Genomic DNA, 19,045 nt, shown 5'->3' with positions numbered 1-19,045 from the left:
TGCACAAAAAAATACAAAAGTTAAACAGATTAAAGAAACTTACGTCAAGCAGCCCACTCTCCCACTTCCACCCCTGCAGCCCCCACCCTCTCTCTCCACACCACCTCCCTTCCATCAAACCACCCCCCCCTCCCCCCATCCCCAGCACCTGGGACTTTTACAGGTGTAAAAGACTTTAGGGTTTTTAAAGCGAAATTTTATCTGCACAAGTGCTGCCAATTTTGTATTTCCTGTCAATTTAGATTCACTTGGTCAACTATTATCATCCAGATTGGCATCACACAGGGGAAGCTGTTTTTGCCTTAAGGATACGTAACCCTTGCCCATTTGGTTTTGATTTGATTTGACATATTATTGTCACATGTATTAGTATACATGTGTCTTGTGTGCTATACAGACAAAACATACTGTACATAGAGAAGGAAAGGAGAGAGTGCAGAATGTGGCATTACAGTCACAGCAAGGGTCTAGAGAAAGATCAGCTTAATGCAAGGTAGGTCCATTCAAAAGTCTGGTGGCAACAGGGAAGAAACTGTTCTTGAGTCGGTTGGTGCGTGACCTCCGACTTCTGTATCTTTTTCCCCATGGAAGAAGATGGAAGAGAGAATGTCCAGAGTGTGTGGGGTTCTTTAATTAGGCTGGCTGCTTTGCCGAGGAACCTACAAAAAACTACATTTTAGGCAGGAGAAGGTATTTGGACTCAGTGTGGGATAGCATGTATTGGAATGCCAGTCTTGTAGGGATTGAAATGGAAAAATGGGTGACCACACGACTAAATCCCATCACTGTAACAGGACAGAAAGAAACATTGGCATTTTATAGAGATTTCACAACGACCAGGTATTTGAATGTGCTTCATTGGCAATGTAGTTTGAAGTGGATTCACTGTTATCACACAGGAAACATGATAGCTAATATGTGCAGAGCAAATTCCCACAAACAACAATGACCAGATATTGTCTTTTTTGTGATGTTGATTGAAGGACCATTCTTTTGGCTAGGGCACCAGGAATAGTTCTCTTGCTCTCGGAATCCTTCACATTAAACTAAATAGACAGATGGAACCTCGGTTTAAAGTTTTTTTCCAAAAGACCATGCAGCATTTGCACAGTACTGCACCTGGGTTTCAGCTAGATGTTTTTGTGCTCAAGGTTAACGATATATGAGGTTACTTGTCAGCTACTTGGGGGAGGGGCTTCCTTAAAGAGTTAACACAACGTTGTCATTGGATCTCCAGCCAGAAGACAAGCCCCTTTGGCCATCATTAATACCATCCAGAGAGTTACTAGAAGCCATGAACAGATAGTTTATCAAGTGGCATAAGCCTTGAACTGTGTCATACACTTCTCCTCAGATTGTTCAGACAGACCATGTTATATATTTAAATAGTTGCATGATTGCTTTAAGAGCAGGTCATGTAATTTGATGGTAAAGTTATTGGTATGTTTCAGAGGCTCCTGCTTTTATTTTCAGTTTCTGTTCTGTGCAGGCAACATCTCTTCCAATAAATGTGTTATTTTGAATCCATGCATGTAAACCATGTCTTTTTCTTTTTGTTTAAAACCCACAACCGTTAACATAGTGAGGACATTGCAGACCACAAAGCGAAGAAATAGCACAAATAATAGATGCATTATTTCCTTTTAAAAAATATGAAACCAGCCTATTTCACCATCAGATTTGGTACATGGCCCAACATTTCATTAAGCCAGATTGGATGAATGCAGTCCACCCATCACTGCTGAATAAGGAGTTGACTACAACATTTCATTGACAAATGTGGAAATAAACGAGTATGATTATCGATCATGCCGTTAAAAGTATCCAGTTAATACAACCCTCCTGTAAACTATTCAGTTCAGCACCATCTTGAAGTAGTTTAATTGGAATTAGAGACAGGAGTGTGGGATGTGAGTGGTGGAGGAGAGAGGCTTGATTAGAGCTACCCAATTGTCCCATCCCATTTTGTTTTCATGGACTGGAATTACAATTTTCATCGCCCCCATGTCTCCCCGCCCTGATTCCTCCCTCACACCAGCCATTTATTGTCCGTTTCAAGTTGATTAAGGGATATTAAACATCAACCATAGAGTGAGGTGAGAATGGGATGAGATCCATTGACTGAAGTATATTCATGTAACATTCAGGTTTTTAACCGGACAGTTTGAATGGCCATTTTTTGTTCTTAGTCCGATCTACAAATCATCATTTTTCTGGGTGGCATTTACACTCCCACATTCAGTGTTGCTAATCGACAGCACCAGCTTAAATTTCCCATAGTAAGATGTTTTACTGATCTTTACAGGAGTGCTTTTTGAACAGAATTTGACATGGCCTTGCGCAAGGAAATATTAGGACGGATAATCCAAGCCTTGGTCAAAGAGAGAAGTTCTCAGGAGCATCTTTAAGGGGGGGAGAGAGGTAGGCGGGGGAGGCACAGGGAGGAAATTCAATTCTCTACCACTATGAAGGACAAGGGCAGCAAACAGATGGGAATATCACAACCTACAACTTCCTCACCAAGTCACACGCCAACTTGACTTGGAACTTGCCTCACCTTTCCTCCATGGTCGCTGGGTCAAAATTCTGGAATTGCCTCCCAAACAGTACTGAGGGTGTACCTACACCTCACGGACTGCCATGGTTCAAGAAGGCAACTTATCTTCTCCAGGGCAATTGGAAAATGGCAATAAATGTTGGCCTTACCAATCGTGGCCACATCTCATGAATAAATAAAAAATTAAATCATCTGTATGATTCTCACTTACTTATCTATCTAGTGCAGTCAGACTGATTTACAAGGATAATTTTGGTAATTGGTTGTTCCATTCTGGGTTTTTGATGCTTCATGTTCTCATTCAATATACTTTAATCTGCTGCTGAGTTGTTAGGCCCCATGTCTTGGGATCTTCAAATTGTTTGAAGTTGTTTTGGTTGGTGAGGTCACCACATTGGTCAATAATCTCCCCCTGAGATCCACAGGAATCCCGCTGTAACTCTCTAGCAGAATGTTCTGGAAACAGAAAGCGACTCTGATATGCCGGCTGGCTGCCAACTCTGGGAGTTCACAGCTGGCCTTGAGTGGAGTAGAACTTCCACCTACAATGCTGATGAGTGTGGCAGCCCCCTATGCCAGGAGTTCTGTCTTCCCTAACCCTGACATAAGACTGGATTCCAGAATAACAAAGATGGATAAGGCACATTTGCCTTCAGAAATCAGGATTGGATCCCGTCAGTTTGGTCCAGTACATGAAAAGCAACCAGGAGTCCTTTGAGGATTCCAAAGTCACATGTCCTGTTGGTAGCTAAGGGGCTGCTAAAGACTGTCACTCCTCAAGGCTTACCCTGGAGTTACCAGGAATTAAAGATTAATCTTCAGGACACTGCTGCAAGTAAATACTCAGGAGAAAAAACATCTATCAGAGATTTAGAAAACTTTTCTTTAAAAAGTAAAATCACTTTGAACACTTTTGTTTATTAACTATTAACATTTTGATGAAATGAAAGAAGGATGCTTGACCAATCCATTAAGAATCATCTAGTCTGGTAATGCAGAGCTTATTCACCAACTCCTGGACCCAGGTTCAATTCCAGCCTTGGGTAACTGTCTGTGTGAAGTTTGCATGTTCTCCCCATGTCTGCCTGGGTTTCCTCCTACCTCCGGGTGTTCTGGTTTCCTCCCACAGTCCAAAAATGTGCAGGTTAGGTGGATTGGCCATGCTAAATTGCCCATTAGTGTCCCACGATGTGTAGGTTAGGTTGATTTGCCATGGCAAATGTGGCAGATTATGGATTATGGAAACTATTCTGTCAGAGAGCCAGTGCAGACTCAATGGGTCAAATGGCCTCTTCAGTACTGTAGGGATTCTGTGATTCTTTTCAATTGGTTGTACCATAAGGATTTACAAGTTGTGTGACCAATGGCAAGAGTGTAGGTTTGGGTCACTTGGAGGCAGGAGTTCATATCATGACATCAACCAGGAATGTGTCCCATCAGAGTTGGCAAACTTGGGCAGGCAGATTCTAGAGTTGTATTGATGGGGGTAGCTGAGTCCCACATAAATTAGGTGTAAAATCTGGTTGGGTTAGCACTGGAGAGCACTAATAGGCACTATCTTAGTATAACCAGCAGGGCCATAGCCGGCAGATATTTAGGTCTAAGGCTTAGTCCTCAAGATCTGGGCAATAAGGTTAGATCAACAACGCAAAACTGTGTGATTCAGTGCAATTTCAGTGAATCATTGAAGTGCAGTCAGTGTTGGAAATGTGGCAATTGATGTGTGCACAGCAAGCTTCCACAAACAGTAACGTGCTAAAGCCCAGTGATGTTGGATGAGGGATTAATATTGACCAAGGCTCCAGTATTTTCTGGAGATTTCCCATCTTTTCTGGAGTACGTTTCCAAGCTCGTGGTGTTCTGTTGTGCAATCTGTAACCTTGCTCTCAAGGAAGCACAATCCTTGCCATCAGAGATATGCTGAGGCTCCCTTGGAAGGAACTGGGAAGCATCCAAAAATCCTTCATTTCATACGAGTTGTCCACGAGCAGATACCCACACTCCAGTTCCTCTGAAATGCCACCCCCACATCACAGTTGCTCCTCAATTCAATTCAATCCATCTGCAATATGGACCATCACAGAGTTCCTTTGGTCAAAATGCTGGAGTAAAAATCTGTTGAGAGAAAAAATTCCATTAGTCCTTCATCCAACAACATTGGCACTATTTTGATGTCAATCCTACAGGTACCAACTGACTCAAGAACAGCTTCTTCTCTGTTGTCATCGGACTTTTGAATGGTCAGATCACATATTGAGCTGATCTTTCTCTCCACCCTATTGTAGCTGCAACACTATCCTTTTCCTTCTCCCCTACGTACTTCATGAACGGCATGTTTTATCTAGGGTATAGTGTGCAAGAAACAATACTTTACACTGTCTACCAATATGTGTGACAATAATAAGTCAAACAAAATCAGGTGTCTTCAACAATACTGGTGCACTAATTTGATGCTACCACAGTGTCTGGGAGAACTGGTTGATGTTCAGCAGCCTGGCTGTGAGTTGTAGTTAGCTTTGCAGGAAAACCTCAAAAAGCTTTGGTCTTGGCTTTGGACGGCATTGGCTTGAGGCAAATAGCAGCAATCTAACTGACTGCTAAAATTAGAACATGGTGAAACTAGAACTAGGCATGGTGGTACAGGGGTGGCATGGTGGTTAGCACTGCGGCCTCGCAGCTCCAGGGATCTGGGTTTGATTCTCGACTTGGGTCACTGTCTGTGTGGAGTCTGCATGTTCTCCCCATGTCTGCGTGGGTTCCTTCCGAGTGCTCTGGTTTCCTCCCACACTCCAAAGATGTGCAGGTTAGGTTGATTGTTCATGCTAAATTAACCCTTAACGTTCCAGGATGTGATAGGTTGGAGGAATTAGCAGAATTACATAGCGGGGATAGGGCCTGGGTGAGATTGTTGTTGGTGCAGACCTGATGGGTCGAATGGCCTCCTTCTGCACTGTTGAGTTTCTATGATTCTATTTCAAAGTATTGTGCCCAGTTTTGGTCTCTTTATTTGAGGAAGGATGTGGTGGCATTGGAGGCAGTTCAGAGGAGGTTCACCAGATTGATTCCGGGGAGTTTAAAAGAATGAGCGGGGATCTGATCGAGGTATATAAAATTTTAAAAGGGATCGATAAAGTAAATGTAGACTAAATGTTTACTCTTATGGGGCAATCTCAAAGAAGCGGTCACAGGTTTGTTGAGAGGTGGTAGATTTAAAACTGAGATGAGGAGGAACTACTTCTCGCAAAGGGTGGTGAATTTGTGGAGCTCGCTCACTCATAACGCAGTGGAGTCTGAATTATTGAATGGTTTCAAGAAGGAACTAGATATATTTCTGATAAAGAAACAGGCTTGTGGGACATGGGGAACAGGTGGGGAGGTGGATTTGAGACCAGGAAGAGATCAGCCATGATCTGATTGAAAGGCAGAGTAGGCTCAAAGGGCTGAATTGCCACTTCTGTTCCTAATTCCTATGTTCCTATAACTAAGAACGAAGAGCAAAGAACAGTACAGCAGAGGAACAGGCCCTTCAGCCCACCAAGTCTGTGCCGACGCAGATGCCTCTGTACTATTTTCTTGCCTCCACATGGTCCATATCCCTCTATTCCCTGTCTATTCATGTATCTATCCAGCTGCCTCTTGAATGTTGTTATAGAATCTGCTTCCTCCTCTGAGAGCGCATTCAAAGCATTCACCACCCTCTGCATGAAAAACTTGCCCCTTATATCTCTTTTAAACTTTCCCCCTCTCATTCTCAACCTCTGCCCCCGAATAACTGACCTTTCGAACCTTGGAAAAAGACGCTGATAATTCACTCTATCCAAGCCTGTCATAATCTTGTGATGAGGTCCCCCTTCATCCTCTGAAGCTCCAATGAAAACAATCCAAGTTTCTTCAACCTTTCTTCATAGTTCATATCCTCCAAACCAGGCAACATCCTGGTAAATTTCTTTTGCACCCTTTCCAAAGCATTAACATCTTTCCGGTAGTGTACACAATGCTCCACTCTACAGTTGCACCATGATTTTCCAATTCCTATAGTCAACACCCCAACCCATGAAGGCCAGCATGCCATACATCTTCTTGACCACCTTGTCAACCTGAGTTGCTACCTTCAGAGAAGTGTGGATCTGCATGCCTAGATCCCTCTGTATGTTAATATTTCTAAGGCTCTACCATTTAGTGTTTACTTTCCTGCAGTAAACCTTCCAAATCGCATCACCTCACATTTGTCTGGGGTAAATTCCATCTGCCATCTTTCAGCCCAGGTCTCCAGCTAATTTATATCCTGCTGTATCCTCTGACAATCCTCCTCACTATCTGCTACTCCCCCAATCTTTGTATCATCTGCAAATTTACTAATCAGACCACCTACCTTTTCCTCCAAATCATTTATATATATTATACACAACAGAGGCCCCAGCATTGATCCTTGTGGAACACTGCTTTTCACAAACCTCCAGTTAGAAAAGCACCCTTCCACTGCTGTTCTCTGCTCTCTATGCCCAAGCCAGTTCTGGATCCATCTTACCAGCTCATCTTGGATTCCATATGACATCACCTTCTGTATCAGCCTTCCATAAGGAACCTTATCAAAGGCTTTACTAAAGTCCATATATACAACATCCACTGCCCTGGTCAATCTTTCTTGTCACTTCCTCAAAGAACTCAATCAAGTTTGTGAGACATGACCTCCGCTTCACAAAACCATGCTGCTTATCGCTAATAAGCCTATTCCCTTCCTGATGTGAGTACATCCTATCCCTAAGAATCTTCTCCAATAATTTCCCCACCACTGATGTAAGGCTCACAGGCCTGTAATTTCTTGGATTCTCTCTTCTTCCTTTCTTAAACAGAGGAACAATGTTAGCTACTCTCCAATCCTCTGATACCTCACCCCGTGACTAAAGAGGATACAAAGTTTTTGGCCTCAAAAGGCCTCGGCAATTTCTTCCCTCACCACTCTCAGTATTCTGGGAAAGACCCTATCTGGCGCTGGGGACTTGTCCACCTTAATGTTTTTCAAAACCTCCAATACCTCCTCCCTTTTTATCTCAACATGTCCTAGAATGTCAACATCCTCCTTTTCTACACTCTCCATCCATCACATCCTTCTCCTTTGTGAATACTGCTGCAAAGGTCCTTGAGTGAACCTACCCTTTCCTTAGCTACCTACTTCCTCCTTATGTACGCATAAAATGCCTTGGAATTCTCCTTAATCCTGCCTGCCAATGACATTTCATGGCTCCCTTTTGCCCTCCTAAGTCCCTGTTTAAACTCTTTCCTGCTAACTTTTTAATTTCCTGAAATTTATGTATACCTCCTTCTTTCTCACTTTCTCTCTTGTCATCCAGGGTCGCCGAATCTTGCCATCTTTATCCTTCATTTTTACAGGGACATACTTGTCCTGAATTGCTAACAATTGACTTTTAAAAGATTCCCACGTATTGGATGTGGATTTAGCCTCAAACAGCTGCCCCCCCCCCACCCCCCAACCCCAACTCCAGTCTACATTCCCTAGCTCCTGCCTAATATTACTGTAATTAGTCTTCCCCCAGTTTAGTACTTTCTCTAACTCTCTTACAAAATAGTGCCATGTGATCTTCTACATCTACCCAGCGGGTGGTGAGGGATTGGAATGCCCTGCCTGCTGCAGTTGTAGATGCGTCTAGTTTGGGGGCGTTTAAGAGATCTCTGGATAGGTTTATGGACGAAAAGGGATTGGTATAGGCTAGTGGGTCATTGTTTTTGTAACTGGTCGGCGCAACATCGTGGGCCGAAGGGCCTGTTCTGCGCTGTAATGTTCTATGTTCTATGTTCTATGTTCTACCTGACAGATTAGGGGTGGCACAGTGACACAGTGGTTAGCACTGCTGTCTCATAGTGCCAGGAACCCGGATTCGATTCCCGGCTTGGATCATTGTCTGTGTGGAGTTTGTGTGTTCTCCCTGTGTCTGTGTGGGTTTCCTCCAGGTGCTCCAGTTTCCTCCCACAGTCCAAAGATGTGCAGGTTAGGTGGATTGGTCATTCTACGTTATCTCTTAGTGTATCCAAACAGGTGCCGGAGTGTGGCAACTAGGGGATTTTCACAGTAATTTCATTGCTTTGTGAATGTAAGCCTACTTGTGACACTAATAAATAAACTTTAACTTTTTACTTTATCTGAAAGATGGGGTTTCCAACAGTGCAGCACTGCCTCTGTACTTGCCAGGTTGGATTTTGTGTTCAAGTTCTGGAGTGGGGCTCAAATGCACATTTCCCCCCACCCACCCCCCAAGTCAGAGGCATGTGTGCTACCCACTGAGCCACATGTGATGCTTTATGCCATTGACGGTTTGACAGTGTCACACAAAGTCAAGATCTACCAAGGTGTCAAATATGAAGTGTGTTTGAACAATCCCCTTCACTATCATGCTTTGTTGAGATTACAGCTGAGGCAAATCATTGCAACAGAGTTCAGGGAGCTTTATTCCAAATTTAGCTACATGATACCTGATCTGGGAGTGATTGATGCAGACCTGAAGTGGAAAATGTTCCAATCCTTCAGTGCAATTGAATACTACAACTCAACAAAAAAAAAGAATTGACAACACATATTTTTTAGAAAAAAAATTAGATTTGCTCTCAAAATCCATTACTTTGCAAAGAGCATGTGGCTCTTTTTTTAAAAAAATGAATATATTTAGGAAGTCGCGATGATTTGGAGCATTCGGTTAATGGATGCTGAAAGTTGTAATTTAGAAAACAAAATGCTTGAAAATCAGTTTAAGGCTCAAAAGCCTCGAGGGAGCACAATCTCAGCATAATAAAACAGCTTGAAAGCGATTGCAGGAAAGTATTGTTGCCATTGCATTGATAGAGATTGGACTAAAAAGGAAATATGTATTGCCTTCTAAATAAATGGATTCTCAGCCCCTCGCAATGCAGGAATCAGGAAGGTACTTATTGTTAAACTCCCTCGAATTACTGCTCACAAAGTTATTTGCAGTGTTACACAACTTGTCACACAATATCATGGGACTCTGATGTGCATAGGGTACTGTTACTGCAGGTCTAGGTTACAGACTTATCATTGGTGTGCTACTGTGCCAAACCAGCTGACCAAATGCCAAAATTTAGCTCTTTTAATAGACAGTGAAAGTGCATTTATGTTCATTTCTCTTTCTATCCTTTCCTCCCCCTGACATGGAACAGAAGAACAGGGGTCAATCAATCAGCCCCTTGATTCTCCTTTACAATTTAATCAGTTCATGTTTGATCCATATCTCAATCTCATTTGCCTTTCTTTGACCCCCTATTTCTTGATGTCCTTACCCAGCAAATGCCTATCGATCGCAGTCTTGGCATCTTCAATAACGTAACAGGCAACCCTACTCCCAGGCCTTTGCCAAGATTCCTGGGGAGGGGTAGGGGGGTGGTTACACAGGATACATGTTGGCAGATGTTTCCACTCATGGCAGAGCAGAGTGTAAGACCAGAGGGCATAGTCACAGAATAAGGGAGTGCTTATTAAAGATGGATTTGAGGAAGAAATCCTTCTTTCAGAGAGTGGTGAATCTTTGGCATTCTTTACCAGGAAGTTGTAGTGGCTGAGTCCTTGAACATCCTCAAGGCCAGGATCGATGACTTTTTAATCAGTTGGGGAACTTAAGGGTTACAGAGAGAAGGCAGCAAATTGGATTTAGTGAATGTAAGATCAGTTGTGATCTTATTAAAGAATGGAGCATTCTCAAAGGGCTGAATGGCCTACTCCTGTTCCTATTTTTTTATGTCTGGAACGCACTGCCTGGGCAGGTGGTGGGAGCAGGTATGATAGAGGCATTTAAGGGGCAATTAGAATACATGAAGAGGATGGGAATAGAAGGACATGGACTCCATAAGCGCATACAGTTTTAGTTTAGGCAGGCATCATGATCGGTGCAGGCTTGGAGGGCCGAATGGCCTGTTCCCGTGCTGTACTGTTCTCTGTTCTTATGGTCTTCAAGCCATTTTTAGGCCTGTCGCTAAGAGATGCGGAGGAGAAGTAAACATAGAATTTCCTCCACATGGAAATGCTGAAGTGACCAGTGTAATTTAGCAAAGTGTTGAATTGTTCCTGTTCCTTTTCTTTGTTGTGGAATATGTCTCTTTGACAGAACTTCATAAGGTCATACAGACCAAAGGCAGCCAGCTGGTCCATTGTCCCTTTGCTGAGTTTGTAATTTCTATGGAATTTTGTTGAAAATCTAACACAGTTTAAATGATTGGAGAGACTGGATACAAAATGATGCCATGAAATTATTTGCCCGATTCAACTTATTCTCAGTCTATTATTGATCCAATCATAAATCATAGAATAGAATCCCCACAGAAGGAGGCCATTTGGCCCATCGAGTCTGCACTGACCACAATCCCACCCAGTCCCTATTTCCTCAACCCACTCATTTACCCTGCTAATCCTGTGACACTAAGGGGCAATTTAGCATGGCCAATCAACCTAACTTGCAAATCTCTGGACTGTGGGAGGAAACTGGAGTACCCAGAGGAATCCCACGCAGACATGGGGATAAAGTGCAGACTCCACACGGACAGTGACACAAGGCCGGAATTGAACCCGGGTCCCTGGCGCTGTGAGGCAGCAGTGCTTGCCACCGTGCCACCATGCCATCCAGTGCCCCTGGAGTGGAGGTGTTTCACAACTACACATTGAAAAATGACACCTTACACCCACTCCCTTTCCATTTCACAATCGTTTTGTTAAAACATCACAGCATATGCTGAATTACACTCATTCTTTTGGACAAAACGAATATCTCACAGACACGGGCCCTACCAGTCTGCTTACAACCTTCCATCAAAGCTGCTTATGGCTGATTGTAACTGGGTGTGGGTAAGACTGTGGGGATTCCTGCCTTTTCCAGTGAACCCAAACCTACAAGGGGGTCGGTGGGGGCTGGAGGAAACTGGCCACTGATTTGCAGTGGCTCAGATGGAGTTGACAACTCACACTGCGTATTTCTCCATGATTTGGTTAAATGGCAGCAGCAGGCTTTGAGGGGCTAATTGGCCTACTTCTGTTCCTAAATTTGTAAAGTTGACCTTGATGCTAGTGACACAGAGCAGAGCATTTTTTTTTTGAGTGTGTGACGTTTGCCTTTCTTAATATTGCACGTTTTAACCATGATTATTTTTATTTCAGGGTGCTGCTGACGACACACTGACAGGGCGAGCCAAGCGGCCTGGACTCCCTTCCATTGTCAGAGACTCGACTTTGTTCCTTTCCCTTGGGGCGGGGGGGTGGGGGGTGGGGGGAGGGTGGGGGTGGGTGGGAGGGGGGGGGGTGGGCTGGGGGCCTTGTCAGCTGACAGACAGGGGGCCCCCTCAGCTGAAGAGATCCTGCTCTCCGGGCAGGAATGACTGGCGCTTGTGACAACCGTTACAGCATCGTGTCCTCAGACGAAGACGGGCTGAGGCTCACCACCATGCCAGGAATCAACGGCTATGGCAATGGGAAAATCCACACCAGGAGGAAGTGCCGCAGCCGCTTTGTCAAGAAGAATGGCCAGTGCAACGTACAGTTTGCAAACATGAGCGACAAGCCCCAGCGGTACATTGCTGACATCTTCACCACTTGTGTGGACGTGCGCTGGCGGTACATGCTGCTGATTTTCTCGCTAGCCTTTGTCATTTCATGGTTGGCTTTTGGCCTGGCCTTCTGGCTTATCGCACTGATACATGGAGACCTAGAGAACCCTGCTGGAGATGAGAACTTCATGCCCTGTGTTTTGCAGGTGAACGGATTCATTGCTGCCTTCCTTTTCTCCATTGAAACTCAGACAACTATCGGGTATGGTTTCCGCTGTGTGACGGAAGAGTGCCCGTTGGCCATCTTCTTGGTGGTCTTCCAGTCCATTGTAGGTTGTATAATAGACTCGTTCATGATTGGTGCCATAATGGCGAAAATGGCACGGCCGAAGAAACGAGCCCAGACCTTACTTTTTAGCCATAACGCAGTGATAGCCATGAGGGACGGCAAACTCTCTCTGATGTGGCGGGTGGGAAATCTGAGGAAAAGCCACATAGTGGAAGCCCATGTCCGAGCTCAGTTAATCAAGCCACGGATCACTGAGGAAGGAGAATATATTCCCCTTGACCAGATTGACATTGACGTGGGATTCGATAAAGGATATGATCGTATATTCTTAGTCTCCCCAATAACTATTCTCCATGAGATTGATGAGGAAAGCCCACTATATGGTATTAGCAAGCAGGACCTGGAGATGGCAGACTTTGAAATTGTGGTCATCCTTGAAGGAATGGTGGAAGCGACAGCAATGACCACACAAGCCCGCAGCTCGTACTTGGCCAGTGAGATTCTATGGGGCCAACGTTTCGAACCGGTGCTCTTTGAGGAGAAGGACCAGTATAAAGTGGACTACTCACATTTCCATAAAACCTATGAGGTGCCCACAACCCCCCGATGCAGTGCCAAGGAACTGATGGAAAGCAAGTTTCTTGTTCCCAGCACAAACTCCTTCTGCTACGAGAATGAATTGGCTTTTATGAGCCGAGATGAGGATGACGAGGGTGATGACGATGAAGACAGCAGGGTCCTGGATGACCCGAGTCCCAACAGCAGCCGGCATGAATTTGACCGATTACAGGCGACTTTAGCTTTGGATCAAAGGTCTTACAGAAGGGAATCTGAGATATGACCGTTGGCTGTTTTCGTGACCCTTTTGTCAAATGTAAGAAATGATACCAATCATCACGAGTGCCATAAAGGATTTTAAAGCTTGCATAGAATTAGGGATTTGATTGTAATGGTGGAGGGGATTCTCACTTATGAAGTCTATCTGATTGATAAGGGCAGAGCAACAGAATAAGCTAACGTTCAATGTGAGTAAAGATAGAATTATTATTGTCTTTTTTTAAAGAGATTATGTAACGTTGAATAATTACCTTTCAATGGATTTAGACATTAACGTAGAAGGTCAAGGAATTGGTATCAGCAGGACATTGCATCAAGTATTTCAGTGATGGGTGCGACTGTGAACTTTAAGGGGCATAGACCTAGAACCAAACCATGATGTTTAGACTTGCAAATAGGCAATTCCAACTTGTCAGACCAGATTTAATACTCCCTCTGTGGGGTTTTTATTTTCACCATTTGACATTTTGCTTTGAAAGAAGGGACCTTCGAACCAGCTGACATATGTACAGAGGGCAGAGATGGGAACTCTGGAACCAATATCCAGTCAACCACAGAGTGAATGTGGCTCTGTGTCAGCAAGCACAATTACCTGTGCACTTAACTGGTGTGAAGAGCTAGACATTGTATGAGGTGAAAATTGCGCAAAGCTCCTGAGGCATACAAAGGAAAAGATGTCATTCGCGCTCGAGATGTCACATCAATGTCGTTCAAGCAGAATACATTTTTGTAAAAAAATAAAATTCTTTATCTTTAAATACAAATTGCTTCACAAGATTATACTATTGTACAGACCCAGCTAGACTGAGTGCTATATATATATAAAATGTATATCCCTAGCTAAGGAGAGTGCTGTTCCCCTATATTTTATATATAGATATATATACACGCACCCACTCTCACACATACATACACACACACTCACACACATATACATACACACACAATATGTACACTGTACAGTTGGGAGGAATGGTGTTATATACTGTATAGACCTAGCCTGGGTGAGTGCTATGGTTAATTATTATCAGGGAGTAATTGAAGGGGAAGGAATGTCTGGAGGGATAGCATTTTTCCATTTTAGATGGAAATAAAAGGAATTCTGCGAGGATCAGCTCCCAATTGTGCAGTTTCAATGGATGGGAGCCTAAGTTGGAGGATTGGCCACATATTTTCATAGCCTTATCTCAAGCCTACATTCTCCTGCAACAAGGCCCACAGAATTACTGCTGTAATGTTCAAACTAGAATTTTATTCAGTAGTTGTTTTTTTTACAAAGACGCTGGAATGCATGGAAGCACCCTCAGTGTGAGCACCACCAGGCTGCCTCAGTGAGGTGAGCACCTTCACAACCAGGAACAATTTCACTAAGAGCCAGGGAGGCTGCAGAGATAATTCATGGCCCTGGGTTGGAGTGGGGTGAGGTGGGGGCACTGGGAACCACCCCGTCAGTTAGAAATACAGCTTTCCCAATTAGTATTACACCGGGCTCCAGCGGAATGGACTGACTTTCTGATTCCCGCTAATTTTCATCTTTAAAATTGTTCTTGGGATTTGGGCTCTTCTGGCAAGATCAACACTCATTGCCCATCCCTGGGAGATGAAGATGGGATGAACTGCCTTCTTTCACGGCTGAGGTCCATGTGGTGAAAGTGTACCCATGGGACTCCCTGCTGAAGACCTACAGGCCTTCTTGTAAAAAAAAAATCATCAACTGAAAATTTAGGTGAACAATGTATAGTTGAGAGAGTAGTTTAAACTAAAGGTGCTCTCCCATGCCAGGACTTTCCTACCCCTTTAAGCTTTTTGTTGATTTTGGTGCACTCTTTAGCATTTGCAATGCCTTCTGGGAAGGCACTGTCTTTGACACCTGTTGTGTGAAATCCTTGTACCTACCATAAGGGTGTGATACCACTGGGATGTTTGTGGCTTGTCTCACACTAGGTAACCATGGTGACAGCATCATCAGCTTCTCTGCTGCAGCCTTGCACCTGTAAGACTGAATTAATTGCTTTAACTATCTTCAATCGTGCTAGCCAATCTTCTTGTTTTGGACGTAACTAATGAGCTTAACCTTATAGTCCCGTTATTTTGGCTTATCTCCTTCTCAATTTTTGCGATATGTCTCAGCATAGAAGCTTGTGATTATAAAAGGTATTTCTCTTAAAGGGATAAGGTGAACTTTGACCTCTGTAGAAGTCTTCCTCTTCACCCAGATTGTAAATGTAAAGAATGACTCTGGGTTCTGTTTTATTTTATTGGGTGATCAAAGAATTTATTAAATTAAAGAATTCTAATACAAATTGGAATGTGTCTTTTCTCGGTATTATTAGTCCTTCAGTGCTGTAATAAACGATGACAAAAGAAATTGTTCAAAGAGATTACTAAATCTGTGTACAACATCCTCAATGCCTATTGAATAATATTGTACATAATAGAAATGGAAAAGGTTATAATCAAAGCTCATCCCAGATAAGAGGAGCTCCAGGTCCCTTCATCCACCAGAAAATCCAACTGTTCCTTAAATTGTTCCACAAAGCCTTTGCCTGGGACCACACTGCCTTGAGTCCATGGGAGGTTATACAGAGTTTCTGAATCTTTCTCTGGTCCTCTTCCAGGAGTGTTCAAATGGAGGCATTCTCCGTCCTGTTCACTTGCAACTGGTTTTTATTCTAACTTGCAGAACCTGTGGAAATGGAAAAGCTGCAGATTGGAAATATCTTGCATTGACGTTGTGCCATTTTTGCTCCCAAAACTTTTTGCAGGCAATGAACCACATTGCAAGTGTGGTCGGTGTTGTTTTATGGGAAGACATGGCGTACAATAAGGCCCCATGAACAACTGTGAGATAAATGAACATTTGTTAGAAAAGCTTATTTTACCAAACCTGAGAGAATAATGTTGAATCCCTGATGGGTGTACCTGTGGATTCCTTCTACTTGGATGAGTTAAGGCCACGTTCATCTTGACCATGTGTAATATTGCTCAATAGACATTGAGGGCATTCACTATTCTTAAAGATTTGGGAAGAACTCTCCTCTTCTTTGAGTAGCACTCCTAAGCAGCCGAATGAAACTTAAGTTTAATAACTCACTGATAGCTGCTTCTACTGGAATAGGACTTGAACCCATGACCTTCTGACTCAGGAGCAAGAGCAATAGTGGACCATAGCTGGCACGATGAGGAAAGAAAGAGAGTACTTCCTGTAAAATTTTGTTCCATGGAACTGCCTCCCGCCTCTAATTATGTTCAATGGATCTTTGAGATTCAGTTTGAAAGGTCTACAGAATAAAGACATATGTGAACATAGGGGTTGGTTGCCTAGAGTAAGATGGAGAATGACACCAAAGGCGTGGGTTCCATTCCTGTACTGGCTGTTACTATATGAAGGCCTGCCTCCCCAACTTGTCCCAAACTGTCTCTCAAGCTATACCTAACCAGTTGTCTGTCTCATGGAGAGAAATGCCCATTGTCCTTTATGGACTATGGCTAATTACCATATCTGTAAGTCTATAGAATAGTACAGGCCAGGGGCACAAAGAATAGAATTACAGTGAAGTACAGAATTACAATGAGTACAATTCAGGATATTGAGACTGGCACCAGAAATGCAATGCATGAGATAGTCCATATAGTAATCAATGAAAGAGATCAATATATAACTGGGGAAAAAAGTAACAGGGCAAAACAAAACAGCAATCCAACATGGGATTCTGAGTTATCAATAATTTAAACTTGAATATACTATGGGATTAATTTTCTTTCATGACAATATACTCAAATTTTCCCTTAATAGTTTATATCATCCCAGTTGCTAACTCATTCACTTTAAACTGGTTGACACCTGTATTAAAGTAACACGCAGTGGCTGTTTTGCCTCAGCCTCCCACCAATGCCACACCCATTTTGTGCAAAGTGACCCCTCAGTTGTCATCCTGTCAGGCCCCCAGAGCTTTCCAGGTTCGAGCACGCTTTGCTGCAGCATGCCAGTTGTGGGAAAGGAGGGGAAATCAGCCTGCTCCTACAGTCAGTGGTTCAGGCCTGGCACAGGCAGGAAGGAATCCTCATTCTGCAGGCCCCACCAGAGTGGAAGGAGGAAGGGTAGGGGATCTTTTCAATATTGATTGCCGTGATTCCCCAAATTAGGCCATTGACTGCTGGGTGAAAATGGTCTGGAGATCCTGATTTCAGCCTCCTGTTCTGAGCTTGTTGTTCTTTCATTAAGCACAAGGGTGGCCTGAGGCTTCTTTGGGGCAGCCAAGGTATGTCCCCTAACTTTCAGCAGCCGGTTGCCTATTTTTGGATAAGACGTAGAGTGGCAGCAGTTTCAAATCATCCTCAAGGATTTTTGCATGTGTATATTAGCCGATGTACTATCAATAAAATCATCTTTGAGGGATAAATTAAGCTTCTTGACTTAATTACATTTTTACACTCACTCTCAGTTATTTATATAGTTCCAAACCTATATTTATTGCAGAACTGTTATTGCTTTTATTTTGAAGTGTTGTTTCACACTGGTAAAAAGAATTAAAATGGCAACAGATTTATCAAAGTAACTTCTTTAGTCCAGTAGGTGCTACATGCTGCTGTTCAGTCACTCCAACACTAAATAGCCTGTTATTTTACCCAGTTGGCATTGTATTACTACTCTGCAGGTAACCAGTGACTAATCGCTGTTGGTATATTGCATTTACCAGGGGAGGTGGCAAAGTGGTGTTACTGTCACTGGACTAGTAATCCAGTGACCCAGGATAATGCTCTTGGGACCTGGGTTCAAATCACACCACAGCAGATGGTGAAATTTGGAACTTAATGAAAATCTGGAATTAAAAGTCTAATGATGATGATTGTCATAAATATCTGGTTCACTAATGCCCTTTAGAGAAGGAAATCTGTCATCCTTACCTGATCTGGACTAGAATGACAGAACGTTGCAGAAGAGGCCATTCAGCCCATTGAGTCTGCACTGACTCTCTGACAGTATCTTACCCAGACCCTGTAACGTCACACATTTATCATAGCTAATCTATTTAACCTTGGACACTAAGGAACAATTTAGCATGGCCAATCTACCTAACCTACACATCTTTGGACTGTGGGAGGAAACTGGAGCACCCGGACGAAACCCATGCAGACACGGGGAGAACGTGCAAACTCCACACAAATAGTCACCCAAGGCCAGAATCAAACCTGGGTCCCTGGTGCTGTGAGGCAGCAGTGCCAACCCCTGCACTACCGTGCTTCCCTACTATATGTAACTCCAATGTGATGCCTCCTTAAGGGCAATTGTCCTAGCCAGTGACGCTCACATTCCATGGAAGAATTTTGTGGATAACAGGTTTTAAGACATGATTGCCTCACAGCTTAAGGAAGTGCATTTGGAGAGAGAATGGATGACCACCAATAAGAAGAAATGTGTGGGGGGGGGGGGTAGTTGGTGTAGTGGGAGGGGTGGAGGGGGGTGGTGAGTGTGGCAGATAGGTAGTCAGGGAAGCCCCAAAGTGCATGTCACTCAAGAACCATTTTACTGCATTGGGAAAACGGTGAGAGTGATGGTTCCTCTAGACGGGGCAACCAGAGCAAAGTGGGTGGCTCAGTTGCACATGGTGAGAGGAGGAAGGTTGGAAGAGCAATAGGGTAAGAGACCCAATAGTGGTAGTTGCAGACATACTTATCTGTAACCGCAGACGTGACTCCGGGATGGTGTGTTTCCTTCTTGGAATGAAAGTCAAGGGTGTCATTTAACGGCTGCAGGGCATTCTGAAGGGGGAGGGTGATCAGTCAGAAGTCATGGTTCA

The 19,045-nt window shown here is 43.6% G+C and overlaps 1 protein-coding gene and 1 long non-coding RNA gene across 2 annotated transcripts in view; both read left to right on the top strand.

Annotated features, from left to right (window-relative positions):
• LOC145354657 (uncharacterized) overlaps positions 1 to 11,815 on the top strand; it is a 66,635-nt gene extending 54,820 nt beyond the window's left edge. The window contains exon 3 of the long non-coding RNA XR_013888893.1: positions 11,733 to 11,815. This is a non-coding gene — a long non-coding RNA (uncharacterized LOC145354657). The remainder of the gene's footprint in view (positions 1 to 11,732) is intronic.
• Positions 11,816 to 11,889: 74 nt separating this feature from the next.
• Positions 11,890 to 15,195, top strand: LOC145354874 (ATP-sensitive inward rectifier potassium channel 12). The gene has a single exon (XM_080206433.1). The coding sequence runs from the start codon at positions 11,947 to 11,949 to the stop codon at positions 13,246 to 13,248; it is 1,302 nt and encodes a 433-aa protein (XP_080062559.1). The 5' UTR covers positions 11,890 to 11,946; the 3' UTR covers positions 13,249 to 15,195.
• Positions 15,196 to 19,045: the final 3,850 nt, after the last annotated feature.

The sequence above is a fragment of the Carcharhinus amblyrhynchos genome, chromosome 18 (genome assembly GCF_965287045.1).
Source record: "Carcharhinus amblyrhynchos chromosome 18, sCarAmb.v2.hapA, whole genome shotgun sequence".
NCBI lineage: Eukaryota > Metazoa > Chordata > Chondrichthyes > Carcharhiniformes > Carcharhinidae > Carcharhinus > Carcharhinus amblyrhynchos.
This window is presented reverse-complemented; position numbering and strand designations above follow the sequence as displayed.